Source organism: Mesocricetus auratus, unplaced genomic scaffold, assembly GCF_017639785.1.
Source record: "Mesocricetus auratus isolate SY011 unplaced genomic scaffold, BCM_Maur_2.0 Super-Scaffold_15014, whole genome shotgun sequence".
Taxonomy (NCBI): domain Eukaryota; kingdom Metazoa; phylum Chordata; class Mammalia; order Rodentia; family Cricetidae; genus Mesocricetus; species Mesocricetus auratus.
Window position 1 is genome coordinate 36480236 of NW_024429186.1, and position 19618 is coordinate 36499853.

At 44.5% G+C, this 19618-nt stretch overlaps 1 protein-coding gene and 1 long non-coding RNA gene across 3 annotated transcripts in view; one reads left to right on the top strand and one right to left on the bottom strand.

Moving 5' to 3' along the window:
- LOC121139313 lies at window positions 1-2263 on the bottom strand. The gene is made up of 3 exons (XR_005876237.1): window positions 1822-2263; window positions 1291-1483; window positions 1-1149 (listed from the first exon to the last, which is right to left on the bottom strand). It is a non-coding gene; the product is annotated as an uncharacterized LOC121139313 (long non-coding RNA).
- A 95-nt stretch (window positions 2264-2358) lies between these two features.
- The window catches only part of Dcaf5 (DDB1 and CUL4 associated factor 5), a 92460-nt gene continuing 75200 nt past the window's right edge, over window positions 2359-19618 (top strand). Inside the window, exon 1 of one of the 2 annotated variants that reach the window (XM_040742827.1) lies at window positions 2359-2624. In XM_040742827.1, the coding sequence (XP_040598761.1) occupies window positions 2411-2624 (214 nt within the window). In that variant the 5' untranslated portion in view covers window positions 2359-2410. The remainder of the gene's footprint in view (window positions 2625-19618) is intronic. The other variant, XM_040742829.1, reaches the window with a different exon arrangement.

Genomic DNA, 19618 nt, shown 5'->3' on the forward strand with positions numbered 1-19618 from the left:
TGAAATTCATACTGAACTGAATGAATGCCTTTTATTTTCTCTGGCAACCCTATTTACAGAAATGGGAATAACCCAGAGAAGCTGAGGGTACAGGTCTGTGGTAGAGCACTTGCCTAGCATGCACAAAGCCCTAGATTCAGTCCCTAGATTTGAAAAAAAGATAATAACTCTGTCCAGAATACCAGTAGGCTATAGAGACTAGGTGGTACTATGTCTTTGCTCTAGTTGGTCACTGAACTTTTAGGGAACTTTCCAACAAAGCCCCTAGAATTGGGCTAGCTTGTGACCAGATCCTGAACTATTTTTAGGCTGAGGTTTTTTCAGGGATTGGGGGGGAAAGAGTCATGTTTAAAGTAGTGGATTAGAGTGTGTGATTAAGAGGGGGGAGAAAAAGGTGTGCCTTACATATTGACAGAGTAAAAGCCATTCCAGACACATCATTACTAGTCCTCTCTCCTCTACCCTAAGCAAATAAGGCAGAAAGGAAAGATGGCCTATTAATTTAAAGGCAGAAGTCCATTTTTAAGTTGAGTATGTCAAGCAGAGGAACTGAGATGAGAAATATCCTTGCAATGAATGGATAAAACTTTATGATTGTTGTTTTGAGGACAGGGTCTCTTGTAGCCCAGGTTGACACTGAACTCCTGATTCTCCTACCTCCACTTCCCAAGTACTTGGATTACATCTCTGCACTATTGTGTTCATAGGATAAAACTTTTGTTTTTGTTTTTCTAGACAGGGTTTTTCTGTGTAGCCTTGGCTTTCCTGGAACTTGCTCTGTAGACCAGACTGACCTTGAACTCATAGAGATTCACCTGCCTCTGCCTCCTGAGTGCTGGGATTAAAGGCAAGCATTACCACTGCCTGGCCAAGGAAACTTCTAAAAATAAAGTATTACATATTTTCCTATTTAAAGGAGCATATTCCATTAGAGCTCTCATTTTTGGATTTGGTGATTTTCAAGTAAGTTCAGAATGTTACAATATGGACTTTCAAATGAACTATTTGCAAAAAGACATAATTTTGCTTGCTAGGTGAACCTTTCCCATGTTCATCCCATCTTCATCTTCAGAATTTCTTTAATCCGTTTTCCATCAATGGTTGTATTCAACCACTCTTGTGCCATCTGTGGTCCTGAGAATGTAATTCCTGTTAAATCAAAAGGGCAAAACCGACACCTCCTTATTTCAGGAGTTAATTACCTCTAATGACAAAGGGTAGTTTCTTGGGAAAGCACTACATTGAAAAGGGGACTTTCAACTGTACCTGGTAAAATTCCAGTGCACTTACCCAGTTTCTTCACTGAGATCAATTTGGGGACTCCGGGCACTACTGGAAGGCAGCTACTTCTGGCCTGTATTGTGATACTGGCTAACAGCTGTGCATCCTCAGAGCTCCACGCTCCAGACCTTTGCCTCACCACTACCAGTGAAATAAGACACAGCTATGTTCGTATAATGTTTCTTGTGACTTGCAAATACATCTGGAACCAATGGACAGAGAACTTTCTCAATTTAATTTTGGCAATTTTCTTTTCACTTTTTTTTGGGGGGGTTGTTAGTGCTAGAGGTTGAACCCAGGATTTGAAGCATGCTAAAAGCCCGTGCTCCACCACAGAGCGACAGGCTCAGTCCCTTTTAACCCCCTTCTCTTTTCACCTCCGTATACCAAGTGCCCTATCATACTGAACAATTCAGCCTTTTTTTTTTTTTTAACCGATGGACTGGGGGTGGGCGGGTGAATTAGAGAACTGAATCGGGGAATAGAAGAGCAGCGATAAATATTTGGAGGGGGGCAGGTTCGTTGACAAAAACAGACAACCTGCTTCCGGACGTCCAGTCCAATCCCGTGTTCCCTCATTAGGACAGGGACTGAGCGCCCCAGGAGGCAGCCAGCGGCGCAGGGCGAGCCACGGCCCCTCTAAGAGAGGAGGGGGAGCCCGCAGCCCGGCTGCCGCTCTGATTGTTACGCGCGTCCAACTTCACAGAGTGCGGCGCGCCGGGGCCGCCGTCCAGCACCAACCGCGTTTCGGCGCGGGCAGCAGCCGCTGCAAGCCACCGCCCGCCGTCACCCGGCCGCCGTCCGCGGGGGAGGGGCAGCTGGCGCCCGCGTTCTCCGGCCCGGCGGCCGGCGGAAGGGCCCCGCACCGCGGAAGCGCGACCGCAGCTGGGGATCAGCTGCTGGAGGAGGCGAAGAGGCGGAGCCTAGGGTGGAAGGGGAGGGAGGGACGCGGCCGTGAGGAAGCCGCGAACGCCGCCGACCGTCTGCACACCTCGCTCCGTCTGCCATGGCTGGCTAAAGAAGCCTCGGGCTCGCCGCGCGCGGGGAGGGCCGGGAGGGGAGCGGCGGCCGGGCGTGCGGCCGAGGGAGGGGCGGCGGCGCGAGCGGCGGCGGCGGCGGCGGTTCCAGCATGAAGAGGAGAGCTGGCCTGGGGGGCAGCATGAGGTCAGTGGTGGGCTTCTTGTCCCAGCGGGGCTTGCATGGGGACCCCCTGCTCACTCAGGACTTTCAGAGGAGACGCCTGCGGGGCTGCAGAAACCTCTACAAGAAGGACCTTCTCGGCCACTTCGGCTGTGTCAATGCCATTGAATTCTCCAACAATGGAGGCCAGTGGCTGGTCTCAGGTAAATCAACCCCCTTCCCTTCCCCTCCCCGCGCTTCCCGGTCCCCTTTCAGCCGCCCCTGGCCCTTCCCCGCCACCCTCCTGCTGCCCCGAGCCCCTACCCCCGCCCTTCTCAACCCCTCTCCAGCGGTGGGAAGATTTGGTGTGAAATTAATACCATTGCAGGGAGACGGAGGGAGGGAGGGGGAGGGAAGGAGGGAGGGAGGGGAAGGAGAGGATGTCTTCTATATATATATAAAAAAGACCTAAAATGGTTGACAGGTCCTTAAGGCGCTTTATCCCAAGTGCAAAGTGGTCCCTCCAGATGCCTGCCCCGCAAGTGTGGGTCGGGGAGGGGGCGAGGTTACGGCTTGCCTAAGTTGGGTGGCAAACTCTTCCTCTGCGTAGTTTAAAAGGTGCGGGGGGCGCTGGGGGGGAGGGCTCGCAGCGGGGAGAGGCCGGGACGCGCCAGAGGCCAAGGGAAGCTCGAGTCCCGGTCCTCGGCGTCTTGGAGAAAATAGGCCTCGGAGCCGGAGGCCGGCGGTGACAGGGAGGGACAACCCGGGGGCCAGCGGGGTCGGGGCGGGTGGTGACGGAGGCGTCCCCTCCCCCGGGCTCTCTTAGGGCCCAGTCCCATCTCCCTCCACGCAGTGGTAGCCTCTTCCGCGTCTTGTTTTTATTACGGTTCCGAGAGTGTCTAGGGCCCTGGAGACCGAGGGATGCCAGCCTGAACTTGGATGTGCTGCTTCGGAGGCAGGGGTTCGGGACGACCCCTGAGGGACTTACTGGCGGGAGGCGGGCCCCAGAACCCCCTTCACCCGCGGCTCCTGTTGCAGGGCTGCTCGCCTTCTCCTCCCCCTCCCCGCCCCCTTTCCCCGTTTTAGCTAGGCCTACTTGCCTTCAGGGTTCCCCCCCGGGGGGGGGGGAAGTAGTGCAATCGAGGCCGGGGCTCCGGCCGGGCGGTGTAGGCCTTGCTCTCCCGGGGCTCCTAGCGACAGGCATCTGAATCGATAGCCTATTGCTCCCGGGAGGCCCGGCCCGAGCGGTGGCGGCGCCTGCGTACGCGGCGGTCGGGGTCGCCGGCCGCCGCCCGCTCCTCCCTGGGGTCGCGGCCCGGAGCGAGGGCGGGTGGGGCTGGGCTCTCGCCAGGGAAGGGGCGGCACCCAGAAACCCGACTGCGCGGCGAAGGGCCTAGACCAGATCGGGCGTTCCCGCTCGCCTCCTTCCTCCGCTCGTTTTCCTACATTGGGAGGGTTGAAGGGGGAGCCCAGCACTAGACGTGGCGCTTAACTTCACCCAGGTGGATCCCCGAATGGCTTTCTAATTTGCGTCCGTGGGCCAGCTCTCCAGAAACTTAAGCGATTAAGGCAAAGCATCTGTCTTTGCAAGTAAGAGGCGGAAGTGACACCCTGAGTATGGTCCAGTTTGTGGGGAGCAGAGATAAGAGGTCTGTGATTATTTCATGATAAGCCGGGGACTTCTCCAGAACTGACCCCACCTTTTCACACTGGATCGTTTTCTACTTGCACAGAGTTTGGACCCTAGATGACACTCCCACACCACCCCCAAGAAACCTAATATACTACTTCAAGGCAGACCCTACATTAAAAAGCTTCCTCCCACACGCCACATCGTAGAATTTTATCTAATACATTTCAGATACAGAAATGGAGAAAGACCCCTTCTTTAAAGGCTATTTCTGTGTTAGTAATACAACTCTCTCACTGAGACTAACTTATTACGACAGAGAGGCTCCCAGACAGTTTACCTACAGAATGAGGGACTCTGAGGATACTCTTACAATGAGCTAATTAATCATAACCGATCGCACACAGCCCCAGCTTAACACACTTTAGATATAAGCTTGAAATATAATAGTCATATGCATTTCACACTTTGTTTTCTTTTTTGAGATGGGTTCTCTGTGTAACCCTGGCTGCCCTGGAACTCAATCTGTAAACCAGGCTGGTCTCAAACTCAAGAGATTTGCTTGCCTCTGCCTCCTGAGTGCTGGGATTAAAGGCATGCTCCACCACGGTCCAGTGCATTTTGCACTTAATCTTAGCCAAAAGGCAGAGAAGTAATAGTTACATTTTTTTCAAAGACCAGAAGGGCCCCTGAGCTACATGTACTCCCAGCATTATTTTGTGATCCTTACCTTGAGCAGCTTTTGTTTTTGTTTTGGAGACGGGCTTGCTGTGTAGCCCGTGCTGTTTTCTGTGTCCTCTGTACTGTAGTTGAACCCCATTATCTCTAGTCTTGGCCTGTTCATTTCTTTTTAATTTTTGTTTGAGAGTGAGTCTGTAGTTCAGGAGGGTCTGAACTCTGTATGCCACCAAGGATGACATTGAACTCCTATCCCTGCTACCTTGATCTATCAAGTGGTGAGCTTATATTGTTTTATTTATTTCTTTTATTTTTAGGAAACAGGGTTTCTCACTTCTCCCAGGCTATTATGGAACTCACATTGAAGTTCTGACTGGCCCCAGGTGCCTCAGCCTCTAGAGTGCTGGGATCGTAGGTGTGAGCCATGATGCCAGGCTCTTTCCTTCAGTTTCTACTGTAGAAAAGGAGGATTTTTCTACATAGGGGCAGGCTCTGGTTTTAGGTATTTGTTTTCTTTTCTGGTCTTGAGTTCATCCCTCTCCATCAGTTAATACTTCCTGGGTTCTAGCCAGCCTGCCCTCCCCTATTACTCCTCCTGTCCCTGTTCTTCATGGGGTGTGTGTGTGTGTGTGTGTGTGTGTGTGTGTGTGTGTGTTTGTGTGTTTTGGTTTTTCGAGACAGGGTTTCTCTGTGGCTTTGGAGGCTGTCCTGGACATATCTCTTGTAGACCAGGCTGGCTTCGAACTCACAGAGATCCGCCTGCCTCTGCCTCCCAAGTGCTGGGATTAAAGGAGTGCGCCACCAATGCCCGTGTGTGTGTGTGTGTGTGTGTGTGTGTGTGTGTGTGTGTGTGTGTGTGTGTGTGTTTTAATCTACTCCTGCCCTTGCTCTTAGTCCTTCCAGCAGTCAGTTCTATTGACCCTTTCAGTTTGACTCGATATTTATTCCCAGAACACAAGTTTTTGTTAAAGCAGTTCTTCTATTATTTGTATATAACTTGAGTTAATTCAGAATTCTTCCTGCTTGCTTTTGACAAGGAAGCACCCTTGGGGATTGATAATACACTGTAACTTGTTAAAGCTAATTAAAAAATATGTTTTCCTTTGGGAAGTCCTTCAGTAATCTTCTCACATTTCAAACTATTTGAAGTGTTATATTTTTATGCTTTTTTTTTTTTTTTTTTTTTGCTGTCATAGCCCAATCTAGTATGGAGTATGTACTGACTCAGTACGAAGCTGAGATGACTCAGTGAACCCCTTGATTCTCCTGGTTCCACCTCACAGGTGCTGAGATTACAGGCATGAGAAACCCCCCCTTTGTAATTTTTTCCCTACCCATCACTGTCCCTTATTAACAGTTATCATCAGAGGGGCTAATCACATACTAGTGTGAGACTAGTGCATCTATTTCCAGTAAGTCACAATAATATTCACAATAGTATAATGGCATATCAGACTCTAGGATGGTAATCAGAGTTCTTTTGTGCATGTTGTTGTTTTTGTGTCTTGTTTGGATTGGTGAAGGCCCTTAGAGAGTGGGGATACCTCTGTCAGACTGTCTCTAGTTAATTGTTTTCATTTGCCAATAGTTGTGACAGGCCCACACTTTTTGTAACTAATACACAGGCTTTGATAGAATTAAGACCTAGGACAAAAATATGTGTGTGATTCCTGTGGCTGTATAAAGTGTTATTGCTTAAGGATACATGCTGTCCTAACAGCTGTCTTCCAGGGTACAGTGAGACTTGCAGATACTCAATGGAGAGGAAATCAGGACCAAAAAATGTGTTCTGCTATGACGGCAAGGGAGAGAATGGTTGATGCTTTGAATTATTTGACACTGTATTTTTTCATTTTTTAAATATGTATTTGTATGTATATAGTTGGTTTGTCTGCATATGTCTGTCTGGTGCCCTTGGAACGCCTTGGATTGGAATTACTGATGGTTGCAAGCCACATGGCACTGGGAGTTAAACCCAGGTGCCCTGGAAGAGCAGCCAGTATTCTGAACTGATAAGACATCTCTTCAGTCAGTCTTATTTGACACTTTTAAGTTATGAAAATTTACAATAGTGGCACACACTTGAAATTTCATCCACTTGGGGGGTTAAAGCAGAAGACTGGAAGTGGCTGGTGTGGGTATAATTTAGTCAAGAGCCTGTATTTTTAAAAAAATGCTTAGTTGTATGTATATCTAGAGAGTGATTGGCCTAGTTTTCAAGGCTCTCTGTCTAGTTCTCCCAATCTGTGGTATACTTACATACTCTTTAAAGTTCTAATCTTCTCTTTCCTCCTCCTCAGTGCTAGGATTACAGGTATGTTCTGTGACCATGGCTGGTTTTAAGGAAAATTAGGGTTTTTTTTTCATCCAAAAAGTTACTTTTGTTATTCTTTAACATTGACCAAAAAACAAAAAAGTGTCACTATGATGCCTACCATGGAAGCAGTGTGGTATCATGGCATGACATGTAATTAAAATTATTGCTAGGCTACTTAAACAAACCTGTGACCTTAGTTAGGTTACTAGCCTTTCTGTGCTGTTTTCCAGGTCTGTACAATAGGAATACCAGGGCTGATCAGAAGGATTGTTGTGAGACTTAGAGTAAGCAAAGTAAAATGTTAGGTATTTAACAGAAAGCAAACATCTCATAATAAAAATTGTTGGTTTTTTAAACTCTTTTGGTGCTTATTGGTATTGCTCATAGTTACCAATTTGTCTACTGTTGGTAATAGACCTGTGAAAGTTGGGCAAGATGGTATGGTTTTGTGACTGTTGTTACCAACTGAGGATTAGACTCAAGTTCTGGGTATTCCAGGCAAGTGCTATATATACAATACCTTAGCTTTTAGTGGATTTTGTTTTGTTTTGAGACAGGGTCTTACCATGTAGCCTTAGATAGCCTTGAACTCATTATTTAGACCAGGGTGTCCTCAGGATCTACTCAACTCTGCCTCCTGAGTACTGGGATTAAAAGTATGTACCACCATGCCCAGCAGCCCTTAAATATTTTTGAGATCTCTCACTCTCAGGATGGCCTAAAACTCTGGATCCTTTTGCCTTGGCTCCAAAATGCTGAAATTACAAGTGTGGTTAGTTTTATGACTTTGTGAAATGAAGAGGCAATGTAATAATGGAAAACACCCAGGTTAGGATGACATGTGATTTGAAGTTGGAAGACTTAGCAGTCACAGATTGTGTGAATTTAGGTAAATTGCTTCATTCTTCATAAAATAAGGGTAATAGATTGCTCTAACTACACGATAGATGGTAGTGAATGGTCAGCGAAATTGCCGTGCATGAAAGTGCTGAGGCTATGAATGTAGTTCAGTTAACAGACGGCACAAAGTCCTGGGCTCCATCACCAGCACCACATAAACCTGGCACTGGGTTAAGCTGTCAGGGTGATTCATGCCTGTGGTCTTAGTACTTGAGAAGTAGAGGCAGGAGCATCAGAAATTCAAAGCCATCCTTGGCTACATAGTGAAATTGAGGCCAGCCTAGGTTCATGTTTCCAAAGTCTAAAGCAAACCTATAAAAGGACACACAATATGAAAAAGGAAAAAAACTGAAGAGGTAGTGAAGACTGTACATACTGGATCTAGGAATGTGGTTCAGTGGTAAACCACTTGTATCAGACATGATACCCTACACCAAAGTGCCCCTACATAGATAAAAGGGTAAGTCCAGAATATCCCCTATACATATGTAGTACTCTAACCTTATTAATATTAGGATTGCTTGCAAGAAATACTTCATTCCTTGAATAATGCAATATATAGCTTTAATATATATAACTAATTATAAAGCATAAATTGAACTTTTAAACGTGGTTAAAAGCACTGGCTGCTCCTGGAGAAGACCGGGCTTAGTTCCTAGCACCCACATAGCTACTCACAGTCACCCGTAACTCTTTTGGATGATTGTGAGTACCCTCCAAGTTGAACATCTTTTTGAGATTTGTTTGGAAGACCAATCATAAAATAGCTCTGCGTGTATATGATATGGACTATAAAATCGCCTTCTTACATTTTTTTTATAATGTGTATTCGTTGCTGCATGTATGTGTCTACACCACTTATGCCTGGTGCCTAGAGGCTAGAAGAGAGTGTCACGTCTCCTGGACTCAAGTTATAGATGGTTGTGAGCCACTTCGTAGGTGCTGGGAAATGAACTCAAGTCCTCTGGAAGATTAGTCAGTGCCCTTAAATGCTGAGCCATCTCTCCAGCCCCTCTTATATCTTATAAATGTAAAGGTTTGTGTAAACAGAATCTTAGCAGTTTAAAAAACAGGGATTTCTTCTCTTTGGGAATGAAAGTTTGCTGTAATATTACTTCCCTTTCATTGAGGTTGAAGGCATTGGACTCTGTAGAGCTAGGAGTTTAGTAGCCCATATATACTAATTCTATATTACACTAAAATTATCTCATTCTAGTGCTGATGACTAAACGTTAAGAAAAGTACTTCCCACTGGGCAGTGGTGGCACACGCCTTTAATTCCAGCACCTCCCCAGGAAGCAGAGGCAGGTGGATCCGTGTACGTTTGTGGCCAGCCTGGTCTACAAAAGTAAGTTCCAGGACAGCCAGAACTGTCACACAGAGAAACTCTCTTGAAAAAAGAAAGAAAGAAAGAAAAGTACTTCCAGAAGCTATGCTGTTCCAAAGTGAAGAGTTGTGAATAAGGAGAGAAATTTAGTTGTTTGGTCATGTTTTATAAAGGGAGATAGCTATCTAATCTATTACGTTTATATAGACCTCCAACATTGATGATAGGAGTCCATAGCTATGAAAAGAGTCTGAGATTCTCCACTCTTGCTAACTTAGTTGCCTTTGACTAAGTTATCCTCCATGTCTCCTCATCCATGTCATAAGGTCAGCAGTATCTCATGAGTTGTGATGAAGACCAAACAAGCTGACACAAGGGACTTAGTCCTGGCTCTTGTCCCAAAGTCATACTGCTGCTACATAAGCTGTTTCATTTGACCTCACAAATGAACAGAAACAAAGATGTGTGGCCTATCTGTAGTTTCACTGTCTTAAACATAGTTGTTTTTATTAAATTGGTGATGTCCCATAAGGGGAGATTTCCAGGGTAGAGATAGGCATTCTCTCTTGCTCAGTCTCCAGTATTAAACTGAGTTATACTTATTACTTTGGAAGGTCTTTGCTTCCTTTTTAGAGTATTACTGAAGAAGAGGAATCTGTTTTTCATTCTTAAGGCTAGTTTCATGCAGTTACTATATAACTGAGAATGACTTTGAACTTATGATCCTCCTCTAAGTTCCTAAGTGCTGTGATTACAGGCATAGGCTGCCACACATGACTCAGAAAGAGGAATTTTTCTTTTGTAAATCTAGATACCTGTCAAAACCTTGTTACACAGCTTCCTTTATTCTGAATTCCCATTCTTTATCAAAATTCTAGTTGTACAACTTTGCCTCACAACTGAAGGCGGGGCTTTTCTTTGGGATTGCCTGTTCCTGCAAATAACCACGCAGAGACTTATTATTACAAATGCTTGACTGATAGGGAAAGCTTGTTACTACCTCTTACAACTTAACCAATATTTCTTATCCACCCTCTACCATATGGCAGTATCATTTTTCAGCAGGGCATGTTCATCTCCTGCTTCCTCTGCATCTGGCTGGTGACTCCACCCATTTCTTCCTAGTGTTCTCTTTCTGCGTAGCTATTGGGCAGTTGGCTCTTTATTAAGCCAATGAGAGCAAAACATCTTCACAGTGTACAAAAGGATTCCACAGCACACTACTTAATTGGTACCCCTGAGGATTGTTTTTCTTTTTGTTTTTTTGAGACAGGGTTTCTCTGTGGCTTTGGAGGCTGTCCTGGAACTAGCTCTTGTAGACCAGGCTGGTCTCGAACTCACACACATGCCTCTGCCTCCTGAGTACTGGGATTAAAGGCATGCATCACCACTGCCCGGCGTGAGGATTGTTTTTCTTAGTGATAGATAAGTTGACTGAGTTTGATGGCTTAGTAAATATATTTTAAAAGTCATTTTACACACACACACACACACACACGCTACTGCACTCATGCATGCATGCATTCATGTGTAGAAGTGATATTTGAGTGTGGGTCCCAGTACATGTGCCAGGGTCAGAGGGCAATTTTTATAAAGTTGGTTCTCTTCTTCCACCTCTGTGTGGTTTCCAGGGATTGAACCAAGTCTTCAGGCTTGTGCAGCAGGTACATTTTACCCACCGAGTGAGTCATCTCCATAGCTTGCTTTCTGTTTACGGTTATAACAGGCTCTGGCAAGAGCAACTGAAATTTGGATGTTTGGCAGCTTTGGGTTGTCTCAGTGCTGGTGGGTGGATAGTGACTGGTGGAGTCTGTATTGATTGAATCTTAGAATTGTTCAAAAAGATAAAAAGCTTTATGGTGTTAATTTTCCCTTTGCAAAGAGTTTTGTAAAGGCATAGGTAGTTACAAAAACAAAATCATAAACTGCTCAGAAGGTATGCATGGAGTATCTGGTATCATCAGAACTTACAGTTTCCTATATCAGAAGGGTTGAGACTGGAAAGAACAATGGTCTGGGAATATTTACATTTACAACAGCTACTAAGTTACTCCTCCATGGAGCCTTACTGTTTGAGCACTGAAAAACACTTTTCAGTGTCTAACTCTTCTTTAATTGCTTTTGTTTTTTGAATGTCAGCAATTCTATGCTTGGCTTGTATAATTCAATAGGACATTCACAATAGTTATCAGAATATGACAGTTACAAGATAATCCTCTCATCCATTTGTTATTTTTGTTTACTTTATTTTGAGACAGAGTATCACTTTGTATCCTAGGCTGGTCTTGAACTCACAGATATCCAAATGTCTTTGCCTTGAGTTCTGGGACTAACGCTATATGCCTTTTATTTTATTTTACTATTTTGTGTGCAAGTGTGAATGTGGGCACTTAAGAATCATGATGAGCCAGGTGGTGGTGGTGGCACACACCTTTAATCACAGTACTCAGGAGGCAGAGGCAGGTGGATCTCTGAGTTCAAGGCCAGCCTGGTCTACAGAGTGAGTTCCAGGACAGTCAAGGCTACACAGAGAAACCCTGTCTCAAACCCCCTCCCCACCCAAAAAAAGAGTCATGATGTGCAGGGATGTCAGAGGACAACTTGTAGGACTTGATTCTCCCTTCCCACGCTCAGGCTTAACAGTAAGTGCCTTTACCCACTGAGCCATTTTACTGACCCCTTAAAATAAAGGTAAATCACTTTGTTAGTGTTGTCACAAATTTCATCAGAAATATCTTCACACATGAACAAGTATTGAGTTCACTGTGGCAAATACAAGGTTTTGGAAATTCTTCTCACTTGAAAAGTTGAATTTTATCATAGGCTATATATACTGCTAATTATTTTCCTTGAGACCACAGATTTATCTTGTTCATTTTTGAGAAAATATTGCCAAGTCCCTGAGTCTTGATAACCATAGTTTGTCTATTTTAGAGAAAACTGGTAAAAATGGAAAAGACATCCAGTTTGTTGAGGAAATCATTGTTCTGCATGATTGTGTTTTATTGAGTACTTGGAGTTTTATTATAAAGAGTGTTAGGGAGTATTTGTGGTTAATTATTTTTACTGTCTCATCAAGGACATGTTAAATAAAGATGACATTTTTGTTTCGTTTTACTGCAAGTGATTAGTAGTTATGAATACACTAATGAGGGGCTGGAGAGATGACTCTGGTCAAGAGCACTTTCTGTTCTTGCAGAAGACCAGGGTTTTGTTCCTAGCGCCCACCTACTGCTTTACTGCCATCTATAATTCTAGTTCCAAGGGATCTATCTTCTGACCTCTGAAGGCTACCAGGTCACACATGGTGCACATACATACCTACAGGCAAAAAGACTCATGCATATGAATTAAGTAAATAAGCATAAACATAAATAACACAGTACAACTTGTATTATTTCTCTAGTCAGCACTGAGATTATCAGTGGTTTACTCGTCATTACTTTTGGAATATATCAGTACAGTGTCAACACAATTTTTAAAAATGGCTGGTGAGATCGCTCATTGGCTAGGGCTCACTATGCAAGCTTGTTATCAGTAGTTTGATTCCTGTTACCCACAGAGGATAGAGAAAACCCAAACCTCAAAAGCTGTTCTCTGACCTTGTGGTAGTTTGAATTAGAATGTCTCCCATAGGCTCATCTATTTGAATGTTTGGTTCCTAGTTGATAGATGGTTTAGGTGTGTGGCCTTGTTGAAAGAGGTGTGCCAATGGGAGTGGGCTTTGAGGTGTCAAGTCTACACCTGCTCTCAGCTACTGCTCTAGCTCCATACCTGCCTGTCTCCCTCCATGCTCCTCACCATGATGCTCATAAACTCATCCTTTGAAACTATAAGTCAGCTCCAAAATAAATGATTTGGTCATGGTGTCTCTTCACAGCAATAGAACAGTATCTAAGACAGAGGTTGTTACCAAAGAGAGGTACCTGTTGCTGTGACAGATCTGATCACTCTGCTTGTTGGTGGAATGTAGACTTTAGCTTGGGAAAGTGGCTGAATCCTGTAAATGGGGATTAATGAGTCATCCTAGTATGAACATGGAAGACAGTAGTGCTGAGAGCAGTATGGACTGTGAAGGCCCAGCTCAAGATTTCAGAGTGGAGTGATATCAGCAGCTGTTCTTGTGGTGTTTGCCAAAGAATATGGCTGCTTTTTGGCCTTGTCCTAAAAATCTGCCAGATGTTAATTGAAGAGTTCTGGACTACTGCTATTGGTAGAGGAGATTTCAAGATAACCTAGTATGAGCTATGCCATGTGGTTATTAGTAATCACTCTTATGCAGATCTGCAATGAAAAAGCAAGTGGGGCAAAAAAATTCTAAATATACAGTTTAGGAGAAGAAAAACAGCAGGAAATGTAATTGTTGGAGCCAAATCCTATGTCCAAGGAAATGAGAAGTTTAAAGAAAGGACTAAAGGGAGTTGTGAAGTGCCTGAAGAATCTTCTCCTAAAGCAAAGCAAAGTTATTCAACAAAGCAAAGCATCAACAAGAATATATGCAAATATAACTCACGGAGGGGGCAAGATTCCACCAAGCAAGCAGAAGAACTTAAAGCTTCAACCAAAGTTCTGGTTTTAAAGCCAAGGGTACAGGAGTTAGAGAGTTGTAGAATCTTCCTCCACAGTTCAGGAAAGCTGCTGAGGCCAGCTGTGTGACAGGGGTGGTTCCTGTATGGAGGTCCAGAGAGACCATTGAGTGAAACTCAATGTGAAGGTGAAGCCTGGATTTCCTTGGAAGACCCCAAGACATTGAAAATGCCAGAACCATGAGTTTCCTGCCAGGGAGAGCCACAGACAGGGTGTGGAACCAGCCCAAGAAAGAGAGATGGATGTTGCGGTCAACCAAGCTGCAAGGAGTGGGGGATCTGAAGAACCATCTAATAAGCCCTGTGACATCAGACAGAGTAACAGGATTTGGAGTTTGACCCAATGGGTTTCAGTCTTGCTTTGGTTCAGTACTTCCTATTTGTGCCCCCCTCCTCCCTTTTGGAATGGTAATGTATAATCTGTGCACCGTTTGTTGGAAGTATGCAATTTGCTTTTCATTTTCCCAGGGGTTATAGTTAAGAGTTTGCCTTGAGTCTCAGAAGAGACTTAGGACTTTTAAATAGGCTTGAGTCTGTGAAAGACTATGGAGACTTTTGGAATTAGTCTGAATGCATTTTATTTTATGGTATAGCTATAGGCCTATGGGGGCCAAGAAGTGGAATGTGCGGTCTGAATGAGAATGACCCCCTATAAGCTCATATCCTTGAGTGTTTGGTTCTCAGTTGGTGGACTGTTTAGGAGGGATTAGGAGGTGTGGCCTTCTTGGAAGGAGGCATGTCAACTAGGGGTGGACTTTGGTGTTCCAAAAGCCCATGCCAGGCCCAGTCTCTCTCTCTCTCTCTCTCTCTCTCTCTCTCTCTCTCTCTTTCTCTTTCTCTCTCATCCTCCCTCCTCCCTCCTCCCTCCTCCTTTCTCTGTCTCTCTCTAGATGTGAGCTCTGAGCTACTGCTCCAGAACTAACCATGCCTGACTGCCTTATTCCACCTCCCCACCATGACGGTCAAGGTCTCACCCTCTAAAACTGTAAGCAAGCCCCTTTTGCCTTGGTCATGGTGTCTCTTCTCAGCAATAGAACAGTAACTAAAACACCCTTCTACACTCTTGAATGACTGTTCGCACACAATTTTTTTAAAAAGCAAATAAAAATTTGCCAGGGTTGTTGAAAACAATAATAATCCAGTTGTCCGAGAGGGTAAGGCATGAATTACTTTTTTCAAGACTGGGTTTTTCCGTGTAGCTCTAGCTGTCCTGGAACTCACTCTGTAGCCTAGGTTGGCCTCGAATTCACAGAGATTCACCTGCCTCTGCCTCCCAAATGCTGGAACTAAAGGCTTTGCATCACTACTTGCTGTGGCAGGAAAATTTCTAAGAGTTCTATGCTAGTCATCTTAGTGAGACCCTGTCAAAAAAGGCCTGGTGGTGTAACTTAATGGGTAGAGTGTGTAATATTCTCAGGCCCTGGGTTGAACCTCAGTACACTCAAAAAAAAAAAAAAAAAAAAGAAGAGTTATTTAAGCTTTGCAGATTTTCTGAAGTCATCCTAGCATACTTTGAGACCAGCTGTCCTAAAGCAGATGACAGCATTATAGTGTTAAAAATTTTAATCAGCCAGGCGGTGGTGGCGGTGCACGCCTTTAATCCCAGCACTTGGGAGGCAGAGGCAGGCGGATCTCTGTGAGTTCGAGACCAGCCTAGTCTACAAGAGCTAATTCTAGGACAACCTCCAAAGCCACAGAGAAACCCTGTCTCAAAAAACAAAAAAATTTTTAAAATCAATTCTTCCTTGTTCTACTTAATTTTTGTTTCTTTAAAATTTATTTTTATTTTATGTGCATTGGTGTTTTATATTTATGTGTGTCTGTGTGAGGGTATCAGATCCCCTAGAATTGAAGCTACAGACAGTTGTGAGCCAGCATGTGGGTACTGAGAATTGAACTCAGGGCTCTGGAAGAGCAGTCAGTGCTCTTATCTCTGAACCATATCTCCAGCTCTAATTTTTGCTCTTTTCATACTCTTTGTAGCTAGATCATCTTGGAAATTAAATTTTCCTTTGGAACAAATTTTTAGGAATATAATTTCAAACAAATGAGTATGAATATTTTTAATATTTTAAAAAATATTTTGTAGTTTGGTATTGTGGCATACTCTTACAGATGGAGGCAGGGGACTTAGGAGTCCAAAACTAGCTTCAAGTACATACTGAGTTTGAGGTTAGTCTGGGCTACGTGAGATTCTGTCTCAAAGAGCCAGAAAAATAAACAAAATACATTTGATATATATCACCAAATAATCTTCTGAAGATGCTTGAATCAACTATGTCCAGCTTATTCTTAGAGTTCATCATGTCTGTTGCTGGCATTATTTTGTATTCACCTAGTCAACCAATATGTGAAAATGGTGTCACTTAATGATTGCTTAAGTTCTCTTATAATTGCCCTTGGTTAATAGTGATGTCAAGCACCTTTATCTTAAGCTTTGGCTGTTGTGTAGTCTTTGGTCTGATGACAGTGCAGCTGATTACTTTGTAACCATTTAATTTTTTCAAAATAGTTTTTCTGTGCCTTCTGAGATTATTCCATGCTTAAGGTGTTTGCATTTGGGAGTGTCTCTGCCTGAGATTAGAGGCTCTCTTGAGACAGTGAAGCTGGCTGGTAATTTGTTTTCTAAATTTCAGAAGTTTTTTGTTTTGTTTTTAATTTTCATCATATTAAAGGGGTGCTACTCAGGCTGTTAATTAGCTTTCTTTTTTTTCAAAAGTTACTTCATTTATCCTATTTGTGTGTGCGCATATGATCTCACACATGCATATATGGAGTTGCAGTTGCATGAATGCCCGTGGAGACCAGAAGTCCATGTTGGATGCATCCCTTAATCACTCTCCACCTTACTGTTTGAGTGAATCTCCTACTGAACCTAAGTTCACCAATTTCACTATGCTGGCAGGCCAGCAAACTCCAGGGCCCCTCTTATCTCCACCTGCTGGGCATTGGAATCCAATTACAAGTGTGTGCTACTGTACCTCCCTATCCCCAACTTCCCCCAAGAAGCCATGACTTTATCGATGATATAAATAGTGCAGATTCCAAACTTTACTTCCACTTTTTTTCTCTTGACAGTCTCACTGTGTAACCCTTGACTGTCCTAGAACACAGTATTGTAGACCAGACTAGCCTTGAACTCAGAGATCCACCTGTCTATCCCTCCATAGTGCTGGGATTAAAGGCATGCATGACACTCCTGTCTTGAGTTCCACTTTTGAAATGAGGAACAAAGGGGTCCTTATTTTAAGATAGTTACATTGTTAATTCCATAACAGCATTTACAGGATCTCCATTGTTGCTTTAGGGCTCCCACAGCCTTTGCATTCAACATATCTACTTGTGACATGACCAATTCTTCGTTTTTAACTTCCACACTTGTTAACAGAAACCCCTTTTCCTCTTGTACAGTTGGAGTCTTTATTTTCTTGAATGTTTGAAATACCTTCATCTTGTTTCTCAGCAGTTGCTGTGAGTGTGTGCTGAGATAAATCTTTAGTATTGGCTTCCTGAAAACCTATGTAGGTATCTGTAAACATCTGGTTTTGTGATGACAAGAGGATGTGCTTAGATTTCTGTGTGATGTGTCTTGTAATCTTTGGAATCTTCGGAAGACCAAGTTGGGACATAGCCTTCCATTCTGTTACTGACAGGTTCTTCATTGACTTCAGCTGTCGCCGCCACCGCCTGTGTTTGTAGTCTTCGAATCGTAGTCCCCAAGCCCTGTGACCAATCACTGCCAGATACCCTGTCTCAATCTGAGGCTGTGGCAACTGTAGCAGAGGTGGTTTCTGTGGATTCACTAGGCATTTTGTGTGGAGAAATGGACCCAAGATGGTGTTAGAAAGAGAGAAAGCCCTTGACTGATGCTTTTTTACTTCTAATGTAGGCTCTAGGGATTGACGTTTGACTCTCCTTACCCATATCCCCTACTTAAAAAGGGAACACCAGCTTTGTGTCTTGGCAAACCACCCGACCTCGATTACCTGTGGACAGAATGCAGCCATCACTCAGCCTCCAGACACTTGGGCTGGTGGTGTAGCTCAGCTGGTAGAGTGCTTGCCTTAACGTTTAGGAGGCCCTGGTACCTAGCACCACACAAAACTGATGATGGCTTGTCTGTTGCCTGTAATGGAGCTAAGAGGATCAGGAATTCATGGTTATTTTGCTACATTGAATTTTTGGGGCCAAGCTGAATTACATACAGCTGTCTTTTAAAAAAGTTCTCAACCTGGCTATTTAATCAGGCCGGTTTCAGTAACTCTTCATTGCCTGGTCCCTATTCAATTAGCTGGATTCAGGGAGAGTAAGGAACAGTGTCTGGAGCCTGATTACCTGGATTCAGATCATTTTTTTTCAACAGTTACCTGTAGGCTAGGTTGACCTTGAATTCGTGACCCTCCTGCCTCTGCTTCCAAAGTACTAGGATTGCAGGTGTGTGCCACCACATCCAATTAATTTTTTATTAATTATTTGGGAATCTCACCTCATGCACTCTGTTTGTACTCACTTTTCCAGTCTTCCCATGTCTACCGCCTTCATGATCTCCTCCCTCCCCCAAAAGACATTCATTTTGTGTTGTCCGTATATTCATTGGGGCATGCTCACATTCCTAGTGGCCGGCCCCCCAAGGGAGGATAAGTGTGTGTGCATCTGCATCTGTGTCATAAGCCTTGAGCTAAGGAGAGCCATGCAGCAGCTGGAACTGGGTGGGACTGGCTCTCTGCATTCACTGCTCCCCTACTGAGGGGCAGGATCAAGTCTCCATGAGGGGCGGGACCTGTTCTTTTTTGCTTACAGACAATAACATGGCTTCAGGCATCAGCCCCTACCATGGGCACCTGCATGGGCTATGGTAGTAACTTGGGCCACATACACCAACAAGGCCCTTGGCTGTATCAGGCCCACTGACTCACTCATGACCCTCAGTGACTACACAGACCACAAGCCTCAATATGCTCTTAGGTGGTTACACATGCCACTCATCAGCATGGCTCCCCAAGGCAGCAAAGCCTGAGGCCATCACAAAGGCATCTGGTAATGCACAGACTGCATATGTCCATATAGAGCTCAGGCTTCAAAGTGGCCTGGGGCAGTAGCATGGACTACATGGCCTCTTGTGGTATTTCATACCACGGTGGTCCTTCGAGGAAGTCCAGTCCAGAAAGTGAACCTTTCCTCATCTCAGGACTACATCTTTGCCCAGAGCCAGGGGGATCCTGAGGCTGGTCTGGTGGACAGCAGGTTTCAGCAGCTGAGTCTGTGTTGCATAAGCTCCAGCCTGTTGTAAGCCATCCCACCGACCCCTACTGGGCAATGAGAGCATTCGTATCTCAGCCGTCTCTCGCCGTCATTACCATCACTCTCCATCACCTCCCTCTAGTGCACACACCACTCCATTTTTCCTTCTTTCCTACCTCTCCATCACCTATTTGCCTATTGGTTCCTTTTTTAATGAATATGTGATTCATAGTCTGATATTATGTACAACATTCAAAAGGCAAGGATAAATTCATGGATGATGCTATTATTAAGACAGAGTCTCTCTCTCTCTACATAGTCCTGGCTGTTCAAGAGCTCACTATGTAGACCAGGTTGGCCTCAAACTCAAAGAGATCCACCTCCCTCTGCCTCTCAAGTGCTGAGATTAAAAGCATGTGCCACCATGCCTGGTTTGACCTAAAATTTTGTGTGTGTGTATGTGCCCATGTGCACACACAAGCATGTGTATATGTGTGCCTCCTTTCGATACCCACAGAGGCCAGAAGAGAATGTTGGAT